This window comes from Ranitomeya imitator, chromosome 2 (assembly GCF_032444005.1).
Source record: "Ranitomeya imitator isolate aRanImi1 chromosome 2, aRanImi1.pri, whole genome shotgun sequence".
NCBI lineage: Eukaryota > Metazoa > Chordata > Amphibia > Anura > Dendrobatidae > Ranitomeya > Ranitomeya imitator.
In genome coordinates, this window is record NC_091283.1 from 155,157,404 (window position 1) to 155,174,592 (window position 17,189).

At 48.2% G+C, this 17,189-nt stretch overlaps 2 protein-coding genes across 2 annotated transcripts in view; both read left to right on the plus strand.

Moving 5' to 3' along the window:
* Nucleotides 1–2,482: 2,482 nt before the first annotated feature.
* LOC138666284 (basic salivary proline-rich protein 2-like) lies at nucleotides 2,483–3,616 on the plus strand. Its single transcript, XM_069754510.1, has one exon. The coding sequence runs from the start codon at nucleotides 2,483–2,485 to the stop codon at nucleotides 3,614–3,616; it is 1,134 nt and encodes a 377-aa protein (XP_069610611.1).
* Nucleotides 3,617–3,920: 304 nt separating this feature from the next.
* Nucleotides 3,921–17,189, plus strand: part of ABL1 (ABL proto-oncogene 1, non-receptor tyrosine kinase) — a 102,593-nt gene continuing 89,324 nt past the window's right edge. Inside the window, exon 1 of the mRNA XM_069747530.1 lies at nucleotides 3,921–4,971. Coding sequence (XP_069603631.1) covers nucleotides 4,836–4,971 — 136 coding nt within the window. The 5' untranslated portion in view covers nucleotides 3,921–4,835. The remainder of the gene's footprint in view (nucleotides 4,972–17,189) is intronic.

Genomic DNA, 17,189 nt, shown 5'->3' on the forward strand with positions numbered 1-17,189 from the left:
TAATCTCTCAATATCTTCCATCACGTAATCTCCGGTCCTCCCAAGACCTCCTTCTCTCCTCCACGCTTATTCGGTCCTCACCCAATCGCCTCCAAGACTTCTGCCAAATATCCCCATCATCTGGAATTCAGTGTCCCAACACATCCAGTTATCCACCACATTTGGATCCTTCAAAAGAAACCTGAAAACCCATCTCTTCAAGGAAGCTTACAACCTGTAATGACCCCACGACCACCTTAACAGCATTGGAGTTACAGCAACCCCCGACCTACTGTCTCCTTTCCCACCATCCTGTAGAATGTAATCCCGCAAGGGCAGGGTCCTCGCCCCTCTATACCAGTCTGTCATTGTTAGTTTTGTTTACTGTCAGTGATATTTGTATTTTGATGTAACCCCCTCATGTACAGCACCATGGCATTAATGGTGCTATATAAATAATAATGAGCATGATCCGCAAGTTTCCTAGCGCTGGTGACCCGGATGCCGTTATAACGATATCGGGTTACCATGGCAACAATCGGGACCTCTAGTCATGCTAGGGGGTTTCGATCCAAAGGCAGAGGGGGGTGGCAGCCCTCCGCCGGTTCCCGGAATGCTGCAATCTCGTTTAATCGCAGTATTTTGGGGGGTTAAAGTCCAGGGAGCGGTGCATGACTGTTCCTGGCACTTGGCTGATTCTGACACCCGGCAGCCCTGGTCAGATAGACACAGGTCACATGGACGCAATTTTTTCTGCGGATTCTGCATCTCTTGGCAGAAAACGCAGGTGTGGATTTGACGTGTGTTTTGTGCGGATTTACTGCGTTTTTTACCCATGCGGATTTCTTTAATGGAATGGGTACAAAAACGCTGCAGTTCTGCAAAAAAGTGATATGCTACTTCTTTTAATCCGCAGCGTTTCTGCACGGGATTTTCCACACCATTAGCACAGCATTTTTTTTTCTCATTGATTTACATTGTACTGTAAATCACTTGTGGATCTGCAGCGTTTCTTCCGGTAAAAAAAACGCAGGAAATCCGCAGCGTGAGCCCATACCCTGAAGCTCCACATGCTGATGTGTGCAGCTCCCCAAACAGGATATGGGGCACATTATTTTGAGGAATAATTTCACTTATATAATTTTTTGTATTGTCCTAATATAATGGCTAGTGCAATTTAATATCAGTCATTAAGTACTCAATGTCTCATGTGTTTGGCTTCTGCTTGGACTCGGTCATACACACCAGTATTTAATGCAGTGTGCACTGGTCCCTGTGCTCGCCTGCTGACCCCCATAATAGTCTCTGATGCCAAAACCAACAAAAGTCAAGATATTGACCCAAAAGAAGTAATCTGCTATGAGACATGTTGATCATGCAAAACTCGGGACAAATGCCCCCTCTGTCCATACAAAGTGTGTGCTGCCTTATTATTTGAGAAATGAAGGTACTGCACCTCATATGTGCTACATGCTTGGCGTTAGGCGATACAAGCCCCTGTACCGATCGCTCCGACAGTAGAATAAATGACCACCATAAACGAAATTTCTGGTCCTCCGCACATGGAAGAAAGGGCTGAGGTCCTTGAGCAACATCTCATAATTCGTCTATATCTGACACTTACTATACCTTTTCTGATTATTTCCTGCTCTCGATGTATTGCTGCCACTTCTGCTTACCCCCCTCCCCCAAAAAAAGACAAAAAGTGAAAGTATGAAGTCACCAGCAATATTTCAGTAAAAATCAACCATGCTGCTTACTGGAAATACAGCAGCAACCACCCCGACACCATTGATCCTTTGCTGTGTTTGGGAGCCCACATCAATATAACTAGGGCGATGGAGACTCCGGGTGGGGCACATAAATTCCAGGGATGGCAACTAGCGTTGAGCGAGTCCAATACCCAGCCTTTCCATGCATGTGCTGTCATACAGCTGCGGCGCTGATCAGCCGCCACAATCCAGGAAGCCGAGTTCCCTCTGCAGCTTATTCGGCAACCCAAAGAATTTTGCTCAACTCTAATGGTAACCAACGTTTTCCATCTCCACAGGCCCACCATAGCCGTGCATTTCCTCCTATGTGACCTATTCCCACAGGAGTCCTGTCTACCTGGCAGCAGATCCTTTGAGATGCTCAATGCGGCCGTTGTAGATCAGATTTTTTTTTTCTGCATATTCCACAAATAATCAGATTTGGGTATATGAGACATAGTTACTAGTGATGAGCGAGGATACTCGTTGCTCGGGTGGTCTCTGAGTATTTGTGAGTGCAGCGTCTAGGTAGCCTTAGTACATGTGGGGGGTTTCCTGGTTGCTAGGGAATCAATCCCCACATGTACTCAGGCTGTCTAGCCGCTGTAAATCATGCAGCTGAGGTGATAAACTAAATCTCCGAGCAGTCACAAATACTTGGGGAAAACCCGAGCAATGAGTATATTCGCTCAACTAATAGTTACCTTTACCCTCTGACTCAATTTTTGAGAGGCTAGCAGAGCATCGCCCCAATGGCCTGCAGGAACCTTCTGCGAGACCTGCCGTATACTGTAAACACCTCACAAGACCCGTCGTGTTTCAGGCCCACCCCCGCAAGGCCCGCCGTGTACCGGGACCGCCCCCGCAAGACCCGTCGTGTACCGGGACCGCCCCCGCAAGACCCGTCGTGTACCGGGACCGCCCCCGCAAGACCCGTCGTGTACCGGGACCGCCCCCGCAAGACCCGTCGTGTACCGGGACCGCCCCCGCAAGACCCGTCGTGTACCGGGACCGCCCCCGCAAGACCCGTCGTGTACCGGGACCGCCCCCGCAAGACCCGTCGTGTACCGGGACCGCCCCCGCAAGACCCGTCGTGTACCGGGACCGCCCCCGCAAGACCCGTCGTGTACCGGGACCGCCCCCGCAAGACCCGTCGTGTACCGGGACCGCCCCCGCAAGACCCGTCGTGTACCGGGACCGCCCCCGCAAGACCCGTCGTGTACCGGGACCGCCCCCGCAAGACCCGTCGTGTACCGGGACCGCCCCCGCAAGACCCGTCGTGTACCGGGACCGCCCCCGCAAGACCCGTCGTGTACCGGGACCGCCCCCGCAAGACCCGTCGTGTACCGGGACCGCCCCCGCAAGACCCGTCGTGTACCGGGACCGCCCCCGCAAGACCCGTCGTGTACCGGGACCGCCCCCGCAAGACCCGTCGTGTACCGGGACCGCCCCCGCAAGACCCGTCGTGTACCGGGACCGCCCCCGCAAGACCCGTCGTGTACCGGGACCGCCCCCGCAAGACCCGTCGTGTACCGGGACCGCCCCCGCAAGACCCGTCGTGTACCGGGACCGCCCCCCGCAAGACCAGTCGTGTACCGGGACCGTCCCCGCAAGACCCGTCGTGTACCGGGACCGCCCCCGCAAGACCCGTCGTGTACCGGGACCGCCCCCCGCAAGACCAGTCGTGTACCGGGACCGCCCCCCGCAAGACCAGTAGTGTACCGGGACCGCCCCCGCAAGACCCGTCGTGTAACGGGACCGCCCCCCGCAAGACCCATCGTGTACCGGGACCACCCCCGCAAGACCCGTCGTGTACCGGGACCACCCCCACAAGACCCGTCGTGTATCGGGATCACCCCCACAAGACCTGCTGTATATCCCGGTAACACCCCACAACACCTGCTGTATATCCCGGGAACACCCAAGAGCCACCGTGTATCAGAAACACCCCGGAAGACCCGCCGTATACCGGAGAACCCCACAAGACCCACCACTGTATGGTACAAGTCTGTTACACTGATGTGCTCCGGTGAATCTCCGTTACCGACGTTCCAAGGTGACCTGTTATCGCAACAGGGGTCTGTAGACTTCTGTAATCTGTATTATCCAAAGACCTGAGCCGGAGACAAGGAACTTGTCACCTATGATCGCCGCAAAACTGTATCCGGAAGTGACGTCACGGCGTCTCCCAGGGCAGCAGCGGCTGCGGCCAGGGCCCATCATGGCGGCGGTGGAGAGGGCAGGACGTCCCGGCAGCCACTGACACTTTCACACGGAGCTGTCAGAGGGGGCTGAGCCTCGGTACTAGCGGCCCCCGGACTACCAGGGGCCTGTGTACCCCCAGATACGGGGATGACCAAGGAAGTGACAGCGGGGAACAGACTTGTTGTGTTACTTATTACCGGGTCCGGTGTAACCGCCACCAACCAGAGCACTGAGCCCCCCTGTGACCCGAGACTGTAAGCCATGGCTGACCCGTGACCCAGGTGCTCTGCCCCTCGACCCCCAATATCTATGGTCCCCTCGCTGTCCCTGGTCATTTTTAGGGCTTTTTTGGGAATTGTTATGAAATCGTCTGCGCTGCTCACCACATCCTGCTCCGTCTGTGCAGACTCAGTTCCTCTTCTAAGTGATCGGACACCAGAAAGACGAAGAAAAGCCACTGAGGAGCCGGACGCCAGACAGACGGAGAAACCGCGCTGAGGGGCTGGGCGCCATAAATACGGAGAAACCGCGCTGAGGAGCCAGGCGCCATAAGTACAGAGAAACCGCGCTGAGGAGCCGAGCACCAGACAAACGGAGAAACTGCGCTGAGGAGCCGGACGCCAGACAGATTGAGAAACCACACTGAGGAGCCGTACGCCATAAATACGGAGAAACCGCGCTGAGGAGCCGGGCACCAGACAGACGGAGAAACCGCGCTGAGGAGCCGGGCGCCAGACAGACGGAGAAACCGCGCTGAGACGGGCACCAGACAGACGGAGAAACCGCGCTGAGAAGCCGGGCGCCAGAAATCCAGAGAAACCACCCTGAAGAGTCGGGCCCCAGAAAGACGTAGAACGTGCGCTTTTTATTATTTTTTTTTACTTTGTGCGGCTTCGTCCTATGGGTCAGCAGCCTGGAAAAGTCCTTGGGGACCAGAGGAGGCCGAGTCTGCCTACCTTGCCCTTTATCAAAGGAGTCGGCAAGAAGGAGCCCGCCAAACATGGCGGCCCACACTGCAACGTATTTGTGGAGCACGGTAAGTGACAGCGTCTGTGTGCACAGTAATCCCGCACAGGTTGTAAAGGGAAAAGGTTGAACCTTGTTTCCAGTTACCTCTTTTTCTTCATTCTTTTTAGTACGCTCCCCATAAAAATTCTTTTAATCCGCCGTCTCTGGGTCTGGAGAGCTGCTGGGTTATCAGGTCGCGGATTAAAGGAATTTATGCCAGACCTGCGAGCAGAGCCAGTCACGGTAGATGTTTAATATTCATTATGCCATGCTGACTCCGTCCTCACGGTTACACTATTTCACCCCTGTAATTGTTTCTGTAGGGGTGGTCTGCTGTAACTGTCAAAAGAAAACCACATTGCCCCTGTCTACATGTCTTGTCATGTATTGTAGCTTGGCCCCATCCACTTCAATGGGGCTGCAGTACCTGACAAAACCAGGTCTTGGGCGCAGCAGTGTGGAGTCAGCACTGCCACCTTCGTACAGTCATGGCCAAAAGTATTGACACCCCTGCAATTCTGTCAGATAATACTCATTTTCTTCCTGAAAAAGATTGCAAACACAAATTATTTGGTATTATTATCTTTATTTAATTTGTCTTAAATGAAAAAAAAACACAAAAAGAATTGTCCTACAGCCAAATTGGATATAATTCCACACCAAACAAAAAGGGGGTGGACAAAAGTATTGGCACTGTTCGAAAAATCATGTGATGCTTCTCTAATTTGTGTAATTAACAGCACCTGTAACTTACCTGTGGCACCTAACAGGTGTTGGCAATAACTAAATCACACTTGCAGCCAGTTGGCATGGATTAAAGTTGACTCAACCTCTGTCCTGTGTCCTTGTGTGTACCACATTGAGCATGGAGAAAAGAAAGAAGACCAAAGAACTGTCTGAGGACTTGAGAAACCAAATTGTGAGGAAGCATGAGCAATCTCAAGGCTACAAGTCCATCTCCAAAGACCTGAATGTTCCTGTGTCTACCGTGCACAGTGTCATCAAGAAGTTTAAAGCCCATGGCACTGTGGCTAACCTCCCTAGATGTGGACGGAAAAGAAAAATTGACAAGAGATTTCAACGCAAGATTGTGCGGATGTTAGATAAAGAACCTCGACTAACATCCAAACAAGATCAAGCTGCCCTGCAGTCCGAGGGTACAACCGTGTCAACCTGTACTATCCGTCGGCGTCTGAATGAAAAGGGACTGTATCGTAGGAGACCCAGGAAGACCCCACTTCTTACCCCGAGACATGAAGAAGCCAGGCTGGAGTTTGCCAAAACTTACCTGAAAAAGCGTAAAACGTTTAGGAAGAATGTTGTCTGGTCAGATGAGGCAAAAGTAGAGCTTTTTGGGCAAAGGCATCAACATAGAGTTTACAGGAGAAAAAAAAAGAGGCATTCAAAGAAAAGAACACGGTCCCTACAGTCAAACATGGCGGAGGTTCCCTGATGTTTTGGGGTTGCTTTGCTTCCTCTGGTACTGGATCACTTGACCATGTGCATGGCATTATGAAGTCTGAAGACTACCAACAAATTTTGCAGCATATTGTGGGGCCCAGTGTGAGAAAGCTGGGTCTCCCTCAGAGGTCATGGGTCTTCCAGCAGGACAATGACCCAAAACGCACTTCAAAAAGCACTAGAAAATGGTTTGAGAGAAAGCACTGGACACTTCTAAGGTGGCCAGCAATGAGTCCAGACCTGAATCCCATAGAACACCTGTGGAGAGATCTAAAAATGGCAGTTTGGAGAAGGCACCCTTCAAATATCAGGGACCTGGAGCAGTTTGCCAAAGAAGAATGGTCTAAAATTCCAGCAGAGCATTGTAAGAAACTCATTGTTGGTTACCGGAAGCGGTTGGTCGCAGTTATTTTGGCTAAAGGTTGTGCAACCAAGTATTAGGCTGAGGGTGCCAATACTTTTGTCTGGCCCATTTTTTGGAGTTTTGTGTGAAATGATCAATGTTTTGCTTTTTGCTTCATTCTCTTTTGTGTTTTTTCATTTAAGACAAATTAAGTGAAGATGATACCAAATAATTTGTGTTTGCAATCATTTTCAGGAAGAAACTGAGTATTATCTGACAGAATTGCAGGGGTGTCAATACTTTTGGCCATGACTGTATGATTCATCATTTTACATTTTGATGAATTAATTGCACCGTGATGAGACCTGATCCACCACAAATGCAGTTATAGGCGCCGTTAGTGTTTTCTTGTGTCTGCCATCATTTGTTAGGGATCGACGGTGAGTGCAGCGGGCGACCGTGTGTACTATGATTATGGCCGCAGTCAGAACGGCCGTGTATTTTATACCGCGGCCACTGGGTGTTGTGTTGGCAAAGCTTCATCAGCCTTGTATTCCACTGTTTCATTATCTCTGCTAGCTGTCAGTGAATGGCCATTGGATGAAAACTGCCAGACATCTTCTCACAGCCGATGGCGGTCTTCACCAGCAGCACAAATATTCCTCCAGTTCTGATACTTTTCACACATGCAGTTTTGCTACAGTTTCTAAGGTCACGGATGAGTTTTCGGCCTCTGGATATATGTTTGCCTTCACTGATGGCAAACAGATCTTATAAATAGAAAGTACAGTAAAAAGTGGCAGACCTGCCCATTATATATAGTTATTACATAAGGGCTCATGCCCATTGTGTATTAAGGATCTGTGTCCAGCAGGTCCATTATTGGGTGTCTTACCGAATCCCTATGTCATACCAGTGTTCACAACCTGTGGCTCTCCAGCTTCTCTGAGCATGATGGGAGTTGTAGTTTTGCAACATCTGGAGAGCCACACGCTTGGGATCACTGTAAGAGACACAAAGTCCTTTCCTTTTTTGTGGATAAGCGGCAGCAAACGTGTCCAGTAGATGCTCCCTATATAGAGGAATGAATAAATATATACAGTGGGGGAAAAAGTATTTGATCCCTTGCTGATTTTGTAAGTTTGCCCACTGACAAAGACATGAACAGTCTATAATTTTAAGGGTAGGTTAATTTTAACATTGAAAGATAGAATATCAAAAATAAAATCCAGAAAATCTCATTGTATGAATAATAAATAAGTATTTGATCCCTCAGGCAAAAAAGACTTAATAATTGGTGGCAAAACCATTGTTGGCAAGCACAGCAGTCAGACGTTTTTTGTAGTTGATGATGACATTTGCGCACTTGTCAGGATGAATTTTGGTCAACTTCTCTTTGCAGATCATCTCTTAATCATTAAGATTTTGAGGCTGTCGCTTGGCAACTCGGAGATTCAACTCCCTTCATAAGTTTTCTATGAGATTAAGGTCTGGAGACTGGCTAGGCCACTCCATGACCTTAATGTCCTTCTTTTTGAGCCACTCCTTTGTTGCCTTGGTTGTATGTTTTGGGTCATTGTCTTGCTCTAAAGGTACCGTCACATTAAGCGACGCTGCAGCGATCTAGACAACAATGCCGATCGCTGCAGCGTCGCTGTGTGGTCGCTGGAGAGCTGTCACACAGACAGCTCTCCAGCGACCAACTATGCGAAGTCCCCGGGTAACCAGGGTAAACATCGGGTTACTAAGCGCAGGGCCGCGCTTAGTAACCCGATGTTTACCCTGGTTACAAGTGTAAATGTAAAAAAAAAAAACACTACATACTTACATTCCGGTGTCTGTCGTGTCCCCCAGCGTTCTGCTTCCCTGCACTGTCTAAGCGCCAGCCATAAAGCAGAGCAGTGACGTCACCGCTGTAATCTGCTTTACGGCCGGCCGGCGCTGACCGTGCAGGGAAGCAGAACGCTGGGGGACACGACAGACACCGGAATGTAAGTATGTAGTGTTTTTTTTTTTTTTTACATTTACAATGGTAACCAGGGTAAACATCGGGTTACTAAGCGCGGCCCTGCGCTTAGTAACCCAATGTTTACCTTGGTTACCAGTGAAGACATCACTGAATCGGCGTCACACACGCTGGCTGCAATATTGGATTGAAGTTCATTCTCAGTCCTCCATAGTACACGCCTGCGCAAGGCAAGATTGCCTTGTGCAGGCATGTACTACGGAGGACAGAGAATGAACTTCAATCCAATATTGCAGCCAGCATGCAGCCAGCGGGTAAGGAAAGGGTGAATCAAACACCCAAAAACCCCGCCTCCATGGCTGAAGATTGTTCCCTCCAAATTCAGGTGACAGTGTCCCTTTAATGGTTGGTAGGGGATCAAATACTTATTTTTCACTGAAAAGTGCAAATAAATTTTATATAATTTATACAATGTGATTTTCTGGATTTTATTTTTGATATTCTATCTCTCAATGTTAAAATTAACCTACCCTTAAAATTATAGACTGTTTATATCTTTGTCAGTGGGCAGACTTACAAAATCAGCAAGGGATCAAATACTTATTACTTATTTCCCAATGGTAAGATCAGGGTGCAGGCGACCATCAAGGCATCTGTCAGCATGTGCATGACAGGCTTAACCCCTTAGCGACCGCCGATACGCCTTTTAACGGCGGCCGCTAAGGGTACTTAAACCACAGCGCCGTTAATTAACGGCGCTGTGGAAAAAGTAAATAGCGCCCCCCAGAGTCGGATTTTCTCCGGGGTCTCGGCTGCCTGGGGTAGCCGAGACCCCAGAGAACATGATTCGGGGTTTTTTTTTACCCACCCCGCATTTGCGATCGCCGGTAATTAACCGTTTACCGGCGATCGCAAAAAAAAAAAAACGCGATCTCTTTTTAATTTCTCTGTCCTCCGATGTGATCGCACCTGTCTCCCCCGGTGCTCCTCGTGGCTCCCGGTGGGCGCCGCCATCTTCAAAATGGCGGGCGCATGCGCAGTGCGCCCGCCGGCCGGCCCCGCGAGAATCTTTGGGGTCTCGGCTGCCGGGTTTTTCAGACCCCTGTTTTGCGATCGCCGGTAATTAACTGTTTACCGGCGACCGCAAAAAAAAAAAAAAAAAGCTAAGTGTAATTCTCTGTCCTCTGATGTGATCGCACATCAGAGGACAGAGAAATAGGGGGATTCGGGGACCCTATCATACTCACCTGTGTCCCTGGATCCTCCTGCTGCTCCTCCTGGCCGCCGGCAAAATAAAATGGCGGGTGCATGCGCAGTGCGCCCGCCATCTGTCTCCATCTGCTGGCCGGCAGGAGAACAGCAGTTGGGGCTAAAATTAGGGTTAGGGCTAGGGTTGGGGCTAAATTTAGGGTTAGGGTTGGGGCTAAATTTAGGGTTAGGCTTCTTTCACACTTACGTCGGTACGGGGCCGTCGCAATGCGTCGGCCCGACATACCGACGCACGTTATGAAAATTGTGCACATCGTGGGCAGCGGCTGTAGTTTTTCAACGCATCCGCTGCCCAATCTATGTCCTGGGGAGGAGGGGGCGGAGTTATGGCCACGCATGCGCGGTTAGAAATGGCGGATGCGACGTACAAAAAAAGTTTCATTGAATGTTTTTTTGTGCCGATGGTCCGCCAAAACACAACTGATCCAGTGCACGACGGACGCGACGTGTGGCCATCCGTCACGATCCGTCGGCAATACAAGTCTATGGGCAAAAAACGCATCCTGCGGGCACATTTGCAGGAACAGTTTCTTGTTCAAAACGACGGATTGCAACGGAATGCCAAACGACGCAAGTGTGAAAGTAGCCTTAGGGTTAGGGTTAGGGTTGGGGCTAAAGTTAGAGCTAGGGTTGGGGCTAAAGTTAGGGTTAGAGTTGGGATTAGGGTTAGGGTTTGGATTAGGGTTGGGATTAGGGTTAGGTTTGGGATTAGGGTTAAGGTTAGGGTTGTGATTAGGGGTGTATTGGGATTAGGGTTAGGTTTGAGGTTAGGGTTGAGATTAGGATTAGGGGTGTTTTGGATTTAGGGTTTTGATTAGGGTTATGGTTAGGGTTGACATTAGGGTTGTTTTGGGGTAAGGGTTGTGATTATGGTTAGGGTTAGTGATTAGGATTATGGATCAGGTTGGGATTAGGGTTAGGGGTGTGTTGGGGTTGGAGCTAGAATTGGGGGGTTTCCACTGTTTAGGTACATCAGGGGGTCTCCAAACACGACAGCCAATTTTGCGCTCAAAAAGTCAAATGGTGCTCCCTCCCTTCTGAGCTCTGCCGTGCGCCCAAACAGTGGGTTACCCCCACATATGGGGCATCAGTGTACTCGGGATAAATTGGACAACAACTTCTGGGGTCCAATTTCTCTTGTTACCCTTGTGAAAATAAAAACTTGGGGGCTACAAAATCTTTTTTGTGGAAAAATATATATATATATATTTTTTATGACTCTGCATTATAAACTTCTGTGAAGCACTTGGGCATTCAAAGTTCTCACCACACATCTAGGTAAGTTCCTTGGGGGGGTCTAGTTTCCAAAATGGGGTCACTTGTGGAGGGTTTCTACTGGTTAGGTACATCAGGGGCTCTGCAAACGCAACATAATGCCCGCAGACCATTCTATCAAAGTCTGCATTCCAAAACGGCGCTCCTTCCTTCCGAGCTCTGCCGTGCGCCCAAACAGTGGTTTACCCCCACATATGGGGTACCAGCATACTCAGGACAAATTGGACAACAACTTTTGGGGTCCAATTTCTCTTGTTACCCTTGTGAAAATAAAAACTTGGGGGCTAAAAAATCTTTTTTGTGGAAAAAAAAAATATTTTTTATTTTCACGACTCTGCATTATAAACTTCTGTGAAGCACTTGGGCATTCAAAGTTCTCACCACACATCTAGATAAGTTCCATGGGGGGTCTAGTTTCCAAAATGGGGTCACTTGTGGGGGATTTCTACTGTTTAGGCACATCAGGGGCTCTCCAAACGCGACATGGCGTCCGATCTCAATTCCAGCCAATTCTACATTGAAAAAAAAGGCACTCTTTCTCTTCCAAGCTCTGCGGTGCGCCCAAACAGTGGTTTACCCCCACATATTGGGTATCGACGTACTCAGGAGAAATCGCACAACAACTTTTTTGGTCTAATTTCTCCTGTTACCCTTGTGAAAATAAGAATTTGTGGGCGAAAAGATCATTTTTGTGTAAACAAAAGCAATTTTTTATTTTCACTGCTCTACGTTATAAACTTCTGTGAAGCACTTGGGGGTTCAAAGTGCTCACCACACATCTAGATAAGTTCCTTAAGGGGTCTAGTTTCCAAAATGGTGTCACTTGTGGGGGGTTTCCACTGTTTAGGCACATCAGGGGCTCTCTAAACGTGACATGGCGTCCCATCTCAATTCCAGCCAATTCTGCATTGAAAAAGTCAAACGGCGCTCCTTCACTTCCAAGCTCTGCGGTGCGCCCAAAAAGTGGTTTACCCCCACATATGGGGTATTGGCGTATTCAGGAGAAATTGCATAACAAAATTTATGGTTACATTTCTGTTTTTACACTTGTGAAAATAAAAAAAATGGTTCTGAATTAAGATGTGTGCAAAAAAAAGTTAAATGTTCATTTTTTCCTTCCACATTGTTTCAGTTCCTGTGAAGCACGTAAAGGGTTAATAAACTTCTTGAATGTGGTTTTGAGAACCTTGAGGGGTGTAGTTTTTAGAATGGTGTCACACTTCATTATTTTCTATCATATAGACCCCTCAAAATGACTTCAAATGTGATGTGGTCCCTAAAAAAAAAAAAATGGTGTTGTAAAAATGTTATTTATTAACTATTTTTCGTGACATATCTCTCTGATTTAAGGGCATAAAAATACAAAGTTTGAAAATTGCAAAATGTTAAAAATTTTCGCCATATTTCCGTTTTTTTCATAAATAATCGCAAGTAATATCGAAGAAATGTTACCACTAACATGAAGTACAATATGTCACGAAAAAACAATCTCAGAATCAGCGGGATCCGTTGAAGCGTTCCAGAGTTATAACCTCATAAAGTGACAGTGGTCAGAATTGCAAAAATTGGCCTGGTCATTAAGTACCAAATTGGCTCTGTCACTAAGGGGTTAAAGGAGAAGTCCAGCTTACTGATGTGTTTTCTTGAAACTGACCTTTATATGCTAGACTGCAACACTCCAGCAAAACGGACTCCTGTGTTGTGCTGGGTGTGAGTCTGTTTTGCCCTTGGCTTCCCTCTGTCACACGCTGCCTCCTGAGATCGTGAATCGGGCATAGCACAGGGTATCTTTTTTGTGTGTCCCTTTAATTACATGCCTCCCTCCCTTTATTATTGCTATAGTTTTGCAAGGCACAGTGTTTATACATGTGACATCCAGGTATCTGCTGCAGCTTCTGTGGCGAGGGCTCGTATGGCAGCAGATGGCCCTCCAGCAATAGTTGGTCTGGATAAGTGGATTTGATCCCCGGCTAATGGCCTCCATATGTGCAGCCCTGATCTAACAGTGCCCCCAGATTAGTGGGGTCTCATGCACTGCCCAGAGGGGGGTTCTGAAGTGTCTCTGAGAGGATTGGTGTGAAGATAAAGATGAGTTTTGAAATTATTGCGTATACTTGGTGTTCTTATTTCTCATCTTTTGCAATACCTCTGCTTGCTGTCAGTGGGATGAATTGCTATATTCATATGCCGGGGCCCTCTTGGCAGATCACCTCTGACACTTCAACAATGCTGCAGCTTTGCCAATTAGGTGCATGGCGGGTGCAGAATCATCCAGAGATGGCTTATCTTACTGTCCTAACCTGATCTGAGAATGCTGATGCCACTATCTGCACAGATTTTGATAAAAGGGGGTAATGGTTTTCTTCCTGAAACAATGCCCCCCTTCCTGATTGTGTGTGGTATTGCATTCAGTTCCATTCACTTTAATGCTCTTGGTGGGAAAAAAAACAAGATAATCGTGTAGTTAATGGCTACAAACATAAAAAATGATGTTAGAACTACAAGATTATCTTGTTTTTCCCACTGAGAGCGTTCTTTTTTTCAACTGGCTATCACGGTGCCAAACCCCTTTCTTTCTATTCACTTCAATGAGGCACAGCTGTAGTACCCAACATGGTCTGGTGTGGTGCTGTTTCTAGAAGGAAGCAGCCTTGATTTTCCAATGCCATGCTGCCCCTTTAAATGTTTTCTTTTTTGTCGCCGCTGCCTCTCTACCTGCAGTTCTCCGGGGATCGGAGGTTTTGTCCCTCCTCTCGGTAAATCACGCTCTTTTTAACGCTGAGATTGCAATATTTCCTCCTAATAAAAAGATTTCATTTTCTCCTGAACATCGCTGGGACTCATGATTACATTAAAACTTTTTGCTACTCGCCGGCTTTAATTATTTTCTGGGAGACCTAAGTTACCATGATTTATGTGATATTTTGAGCGGCAGCATGTTAATATGGCGCCCACCCTCAGGGGGTTAGGCCAGGTGGCAGGAATGCTCTGTCCTCTGCAGCGTTTCTGGTTTCGCCACTTTCCCGAATAGTTGAAATGTCTTTATTTTTTATTTTGTGCAGCAATTTGACACCTGAAGATCTGTGCATCGATCGCAGTGCGCAGCATCATCTGGCCCCATTATCGCCGCCATGTAAACACCAGCGCCTCTATTCGTCACGGGCCGTCCGCGCGGCTCTTCACTTGTGCATTGATTCAGATATTGATGCCTTTGACCTGTTTTTCCCCCGCGCACAAAGACTATTGGATTTTCCAAAGAAAGAGACATTGATGTAAGCAAGGCGGCCGCGCTCCGTAAACGCCCCACTGACAGCGGGACGCTGACGGGAGTCGATCCGCTATGGATTTCCAGTCCGCTCCTCGGGTGGAGTTAATTAGGTAGCGTAATTGCACGTCTGCCGCTCCTGCGCCTCCACGTGCTGACACCTAAATTGACTGCGCGATGTTAAACACAGAGGGGTAAATTCTGGGCCCTGTCATTGCGCTATCGACCCACTAATCAACGGCCTTCAGACATTGGCACCATTTAGATCTGAAAATTATGGGGGAGAGTGAGATTCGTGACTTGTCCATTAGGAGGGCGGACTGCCTTATTGATTCAGATGAAGAGAGAGACAACAAGCAGGACCCCTGTGACATTAGGTGTAACCAGAGGAGCGCTGTACCCCTGCAGCCAGTCTTATCTACACATGCTGTTCAGGGAAATAGTCTATTAATCCCTGTTATCAGCCAATAATGGGGGAGGTGACTGTAGGACAGGGGACTACAATCTATTACTCCCTGTTATCAGCCATTACTGGGGAGAAGTGACTGTAGGACAGGTGAGTACAATCTATTACTCCCTGTTATCAGCCATTACTGGGGAGAGGTGACTGTAGGACAGGTGAGTACAATCTATTACTCCCTGTTATCAGCCATTACTGTGGGAGGTGACTGTAGGACAGGTGAGTACAATCTATTACTCCCTGTTATCAGCCATTACTGGGGAGAGGTGACTGTAGGACAGGTGAGTACAATCTATTACTCCCTGTTATCAGCCATTACTGGGGAGTGGAGACTGTGGGATAGGTGAGTACAATCTATTACTCCCTGTTATCAGCCATTACTGGGGAAAGGTGACTGTAGGACAGGTGAGTACAATCTATTACTCCCTGGTTTCAGCCATTACTGGGGAGGAGACTGTGGGACAGGTGAGTACAATCTATTACTCCCTGTTATCAGCCATTACTGGGGAGGGGTGACTGTAGGACAGGTGAGTACAATCTTGTCACATTTCCCTGGATCATTCTGCACTGTTGCTGTGGCATTGTATCTTATCTAATTATCCTAAAATGAAATGTCATTGGTCTGCTGCCAGGGAGATTTTAGACATCCCCATACTCCTAATTACCCGCCCCGAACGTCCATTCTACCATTGTCTTTAGTCTGCACGTCCCTGTGTGACTGGCTGAGAATGAGCGCCAGGACAGAACGACTATCTACTCTGGATGCCATTATATGTTTAATTGCTCAATTCAGACAAAACAAATGGAGCTGCAGGGGACAATTAATTTCTAATATATTGTGCGTATCCATATCTCATGCGAGTGTATTGGGCCGTTATGCTAATGTCACTTGGGTCAAAGTCTGTCAGAGTTTGATCTGATTCTATCGCATGAGACACTCATTTCACAGGTGCAGAGAAGACTGAGAAATTAATTTCCCCAGTCTCCGTGTCCACGGTAATTGGACTGCACTCAGATGACATTTGAGTGCAGTCCGATGTTTCACACGCACCCATAGACATGTACGGAATTCGATTGTAATCATTATAGGATGCACTTGCAGCATGCCGTGATTGTTTTCCCATGCTGAATCGGCATGAGAAACAAAATGGCAGATCTGCAGTGCCCCATAGTGTAACAATGGTCCGAGTGCTGTTAAAACGTCACACAACACTCGGCCGTGTTATACGCTTGTGTGAGCGAGGCCCCTACCAGCTAAATCTAATGGTCCCTGCTGGTTCTCCTGGATCTCTCTGCAGTATTGGACACAGTGGATCACCAGCTCCTCCTCACTGTGCTCCGCTCTATCCCCCTCAAGGACACCGTTCTCTCCTGGTTCCCCTCCTACCTCTCCTTCACTGTATCTTTGGCCCGGCATTTTTCATTTCCTCTCCCCTTACTATCAGGGTTCAGTCCTTGGCCCCGTCATCTTCTCCTTACACACTGCCCCTATTGGACAAACCATCAGTAGATTTGGTTTCCAGTACCATCTCTGTGCTGATGACACCCAATATACACCTCTTCTCCTGACATCACCCCACCTTAATACAGGACACCATGATAATAGTCTGTCCGCTGTGTAACCTCATGTCCTCCATCTATCTGAAGCGGATTCTCTCGTGTTTCCTCCCTCTGCTAACCTACCTATACCCGATATTGCAGTTACTTTGGGTGGCTCAAGCATAGCTCCCCAGCAGCAATCTCGCTGTCTTGGGGTTCTATTTAACAGAACATTCCTTTATTTTCTGTATCCAATCACTGTCATGTCATCTGCATCTTAAGAACATCTCCAGAATCTGACGTTTTCTCACTATTGAACCTTCAAAAACTCTTATTGTCACTCTTATGCATTCTAGTGTGGACTACTGCAACTCTTTACTGATCGGGTTCCCTCTCTACACCGATGCCACCACCTTGTGCCAGTCATTACACTGGTTTCTCATTTGCTACAGAATACAATACAAATGTATCTCTTAGGCTTCTTTCACACTTCCGTCGGTACGGGGCCGTCACAAAGCGTCAGCACAACGTACTGACGGACAGGGGTGATTTTCTGCACAACGTGGGCAGCGGACGCAGTGTTTCAACGCGTCCGCTGCCCATAGTAAACTCCAAGGGAGGAGGGGGTGGAGTTCCGGCTGCGCAGGCGCAGTTTAAAATGCAGGACG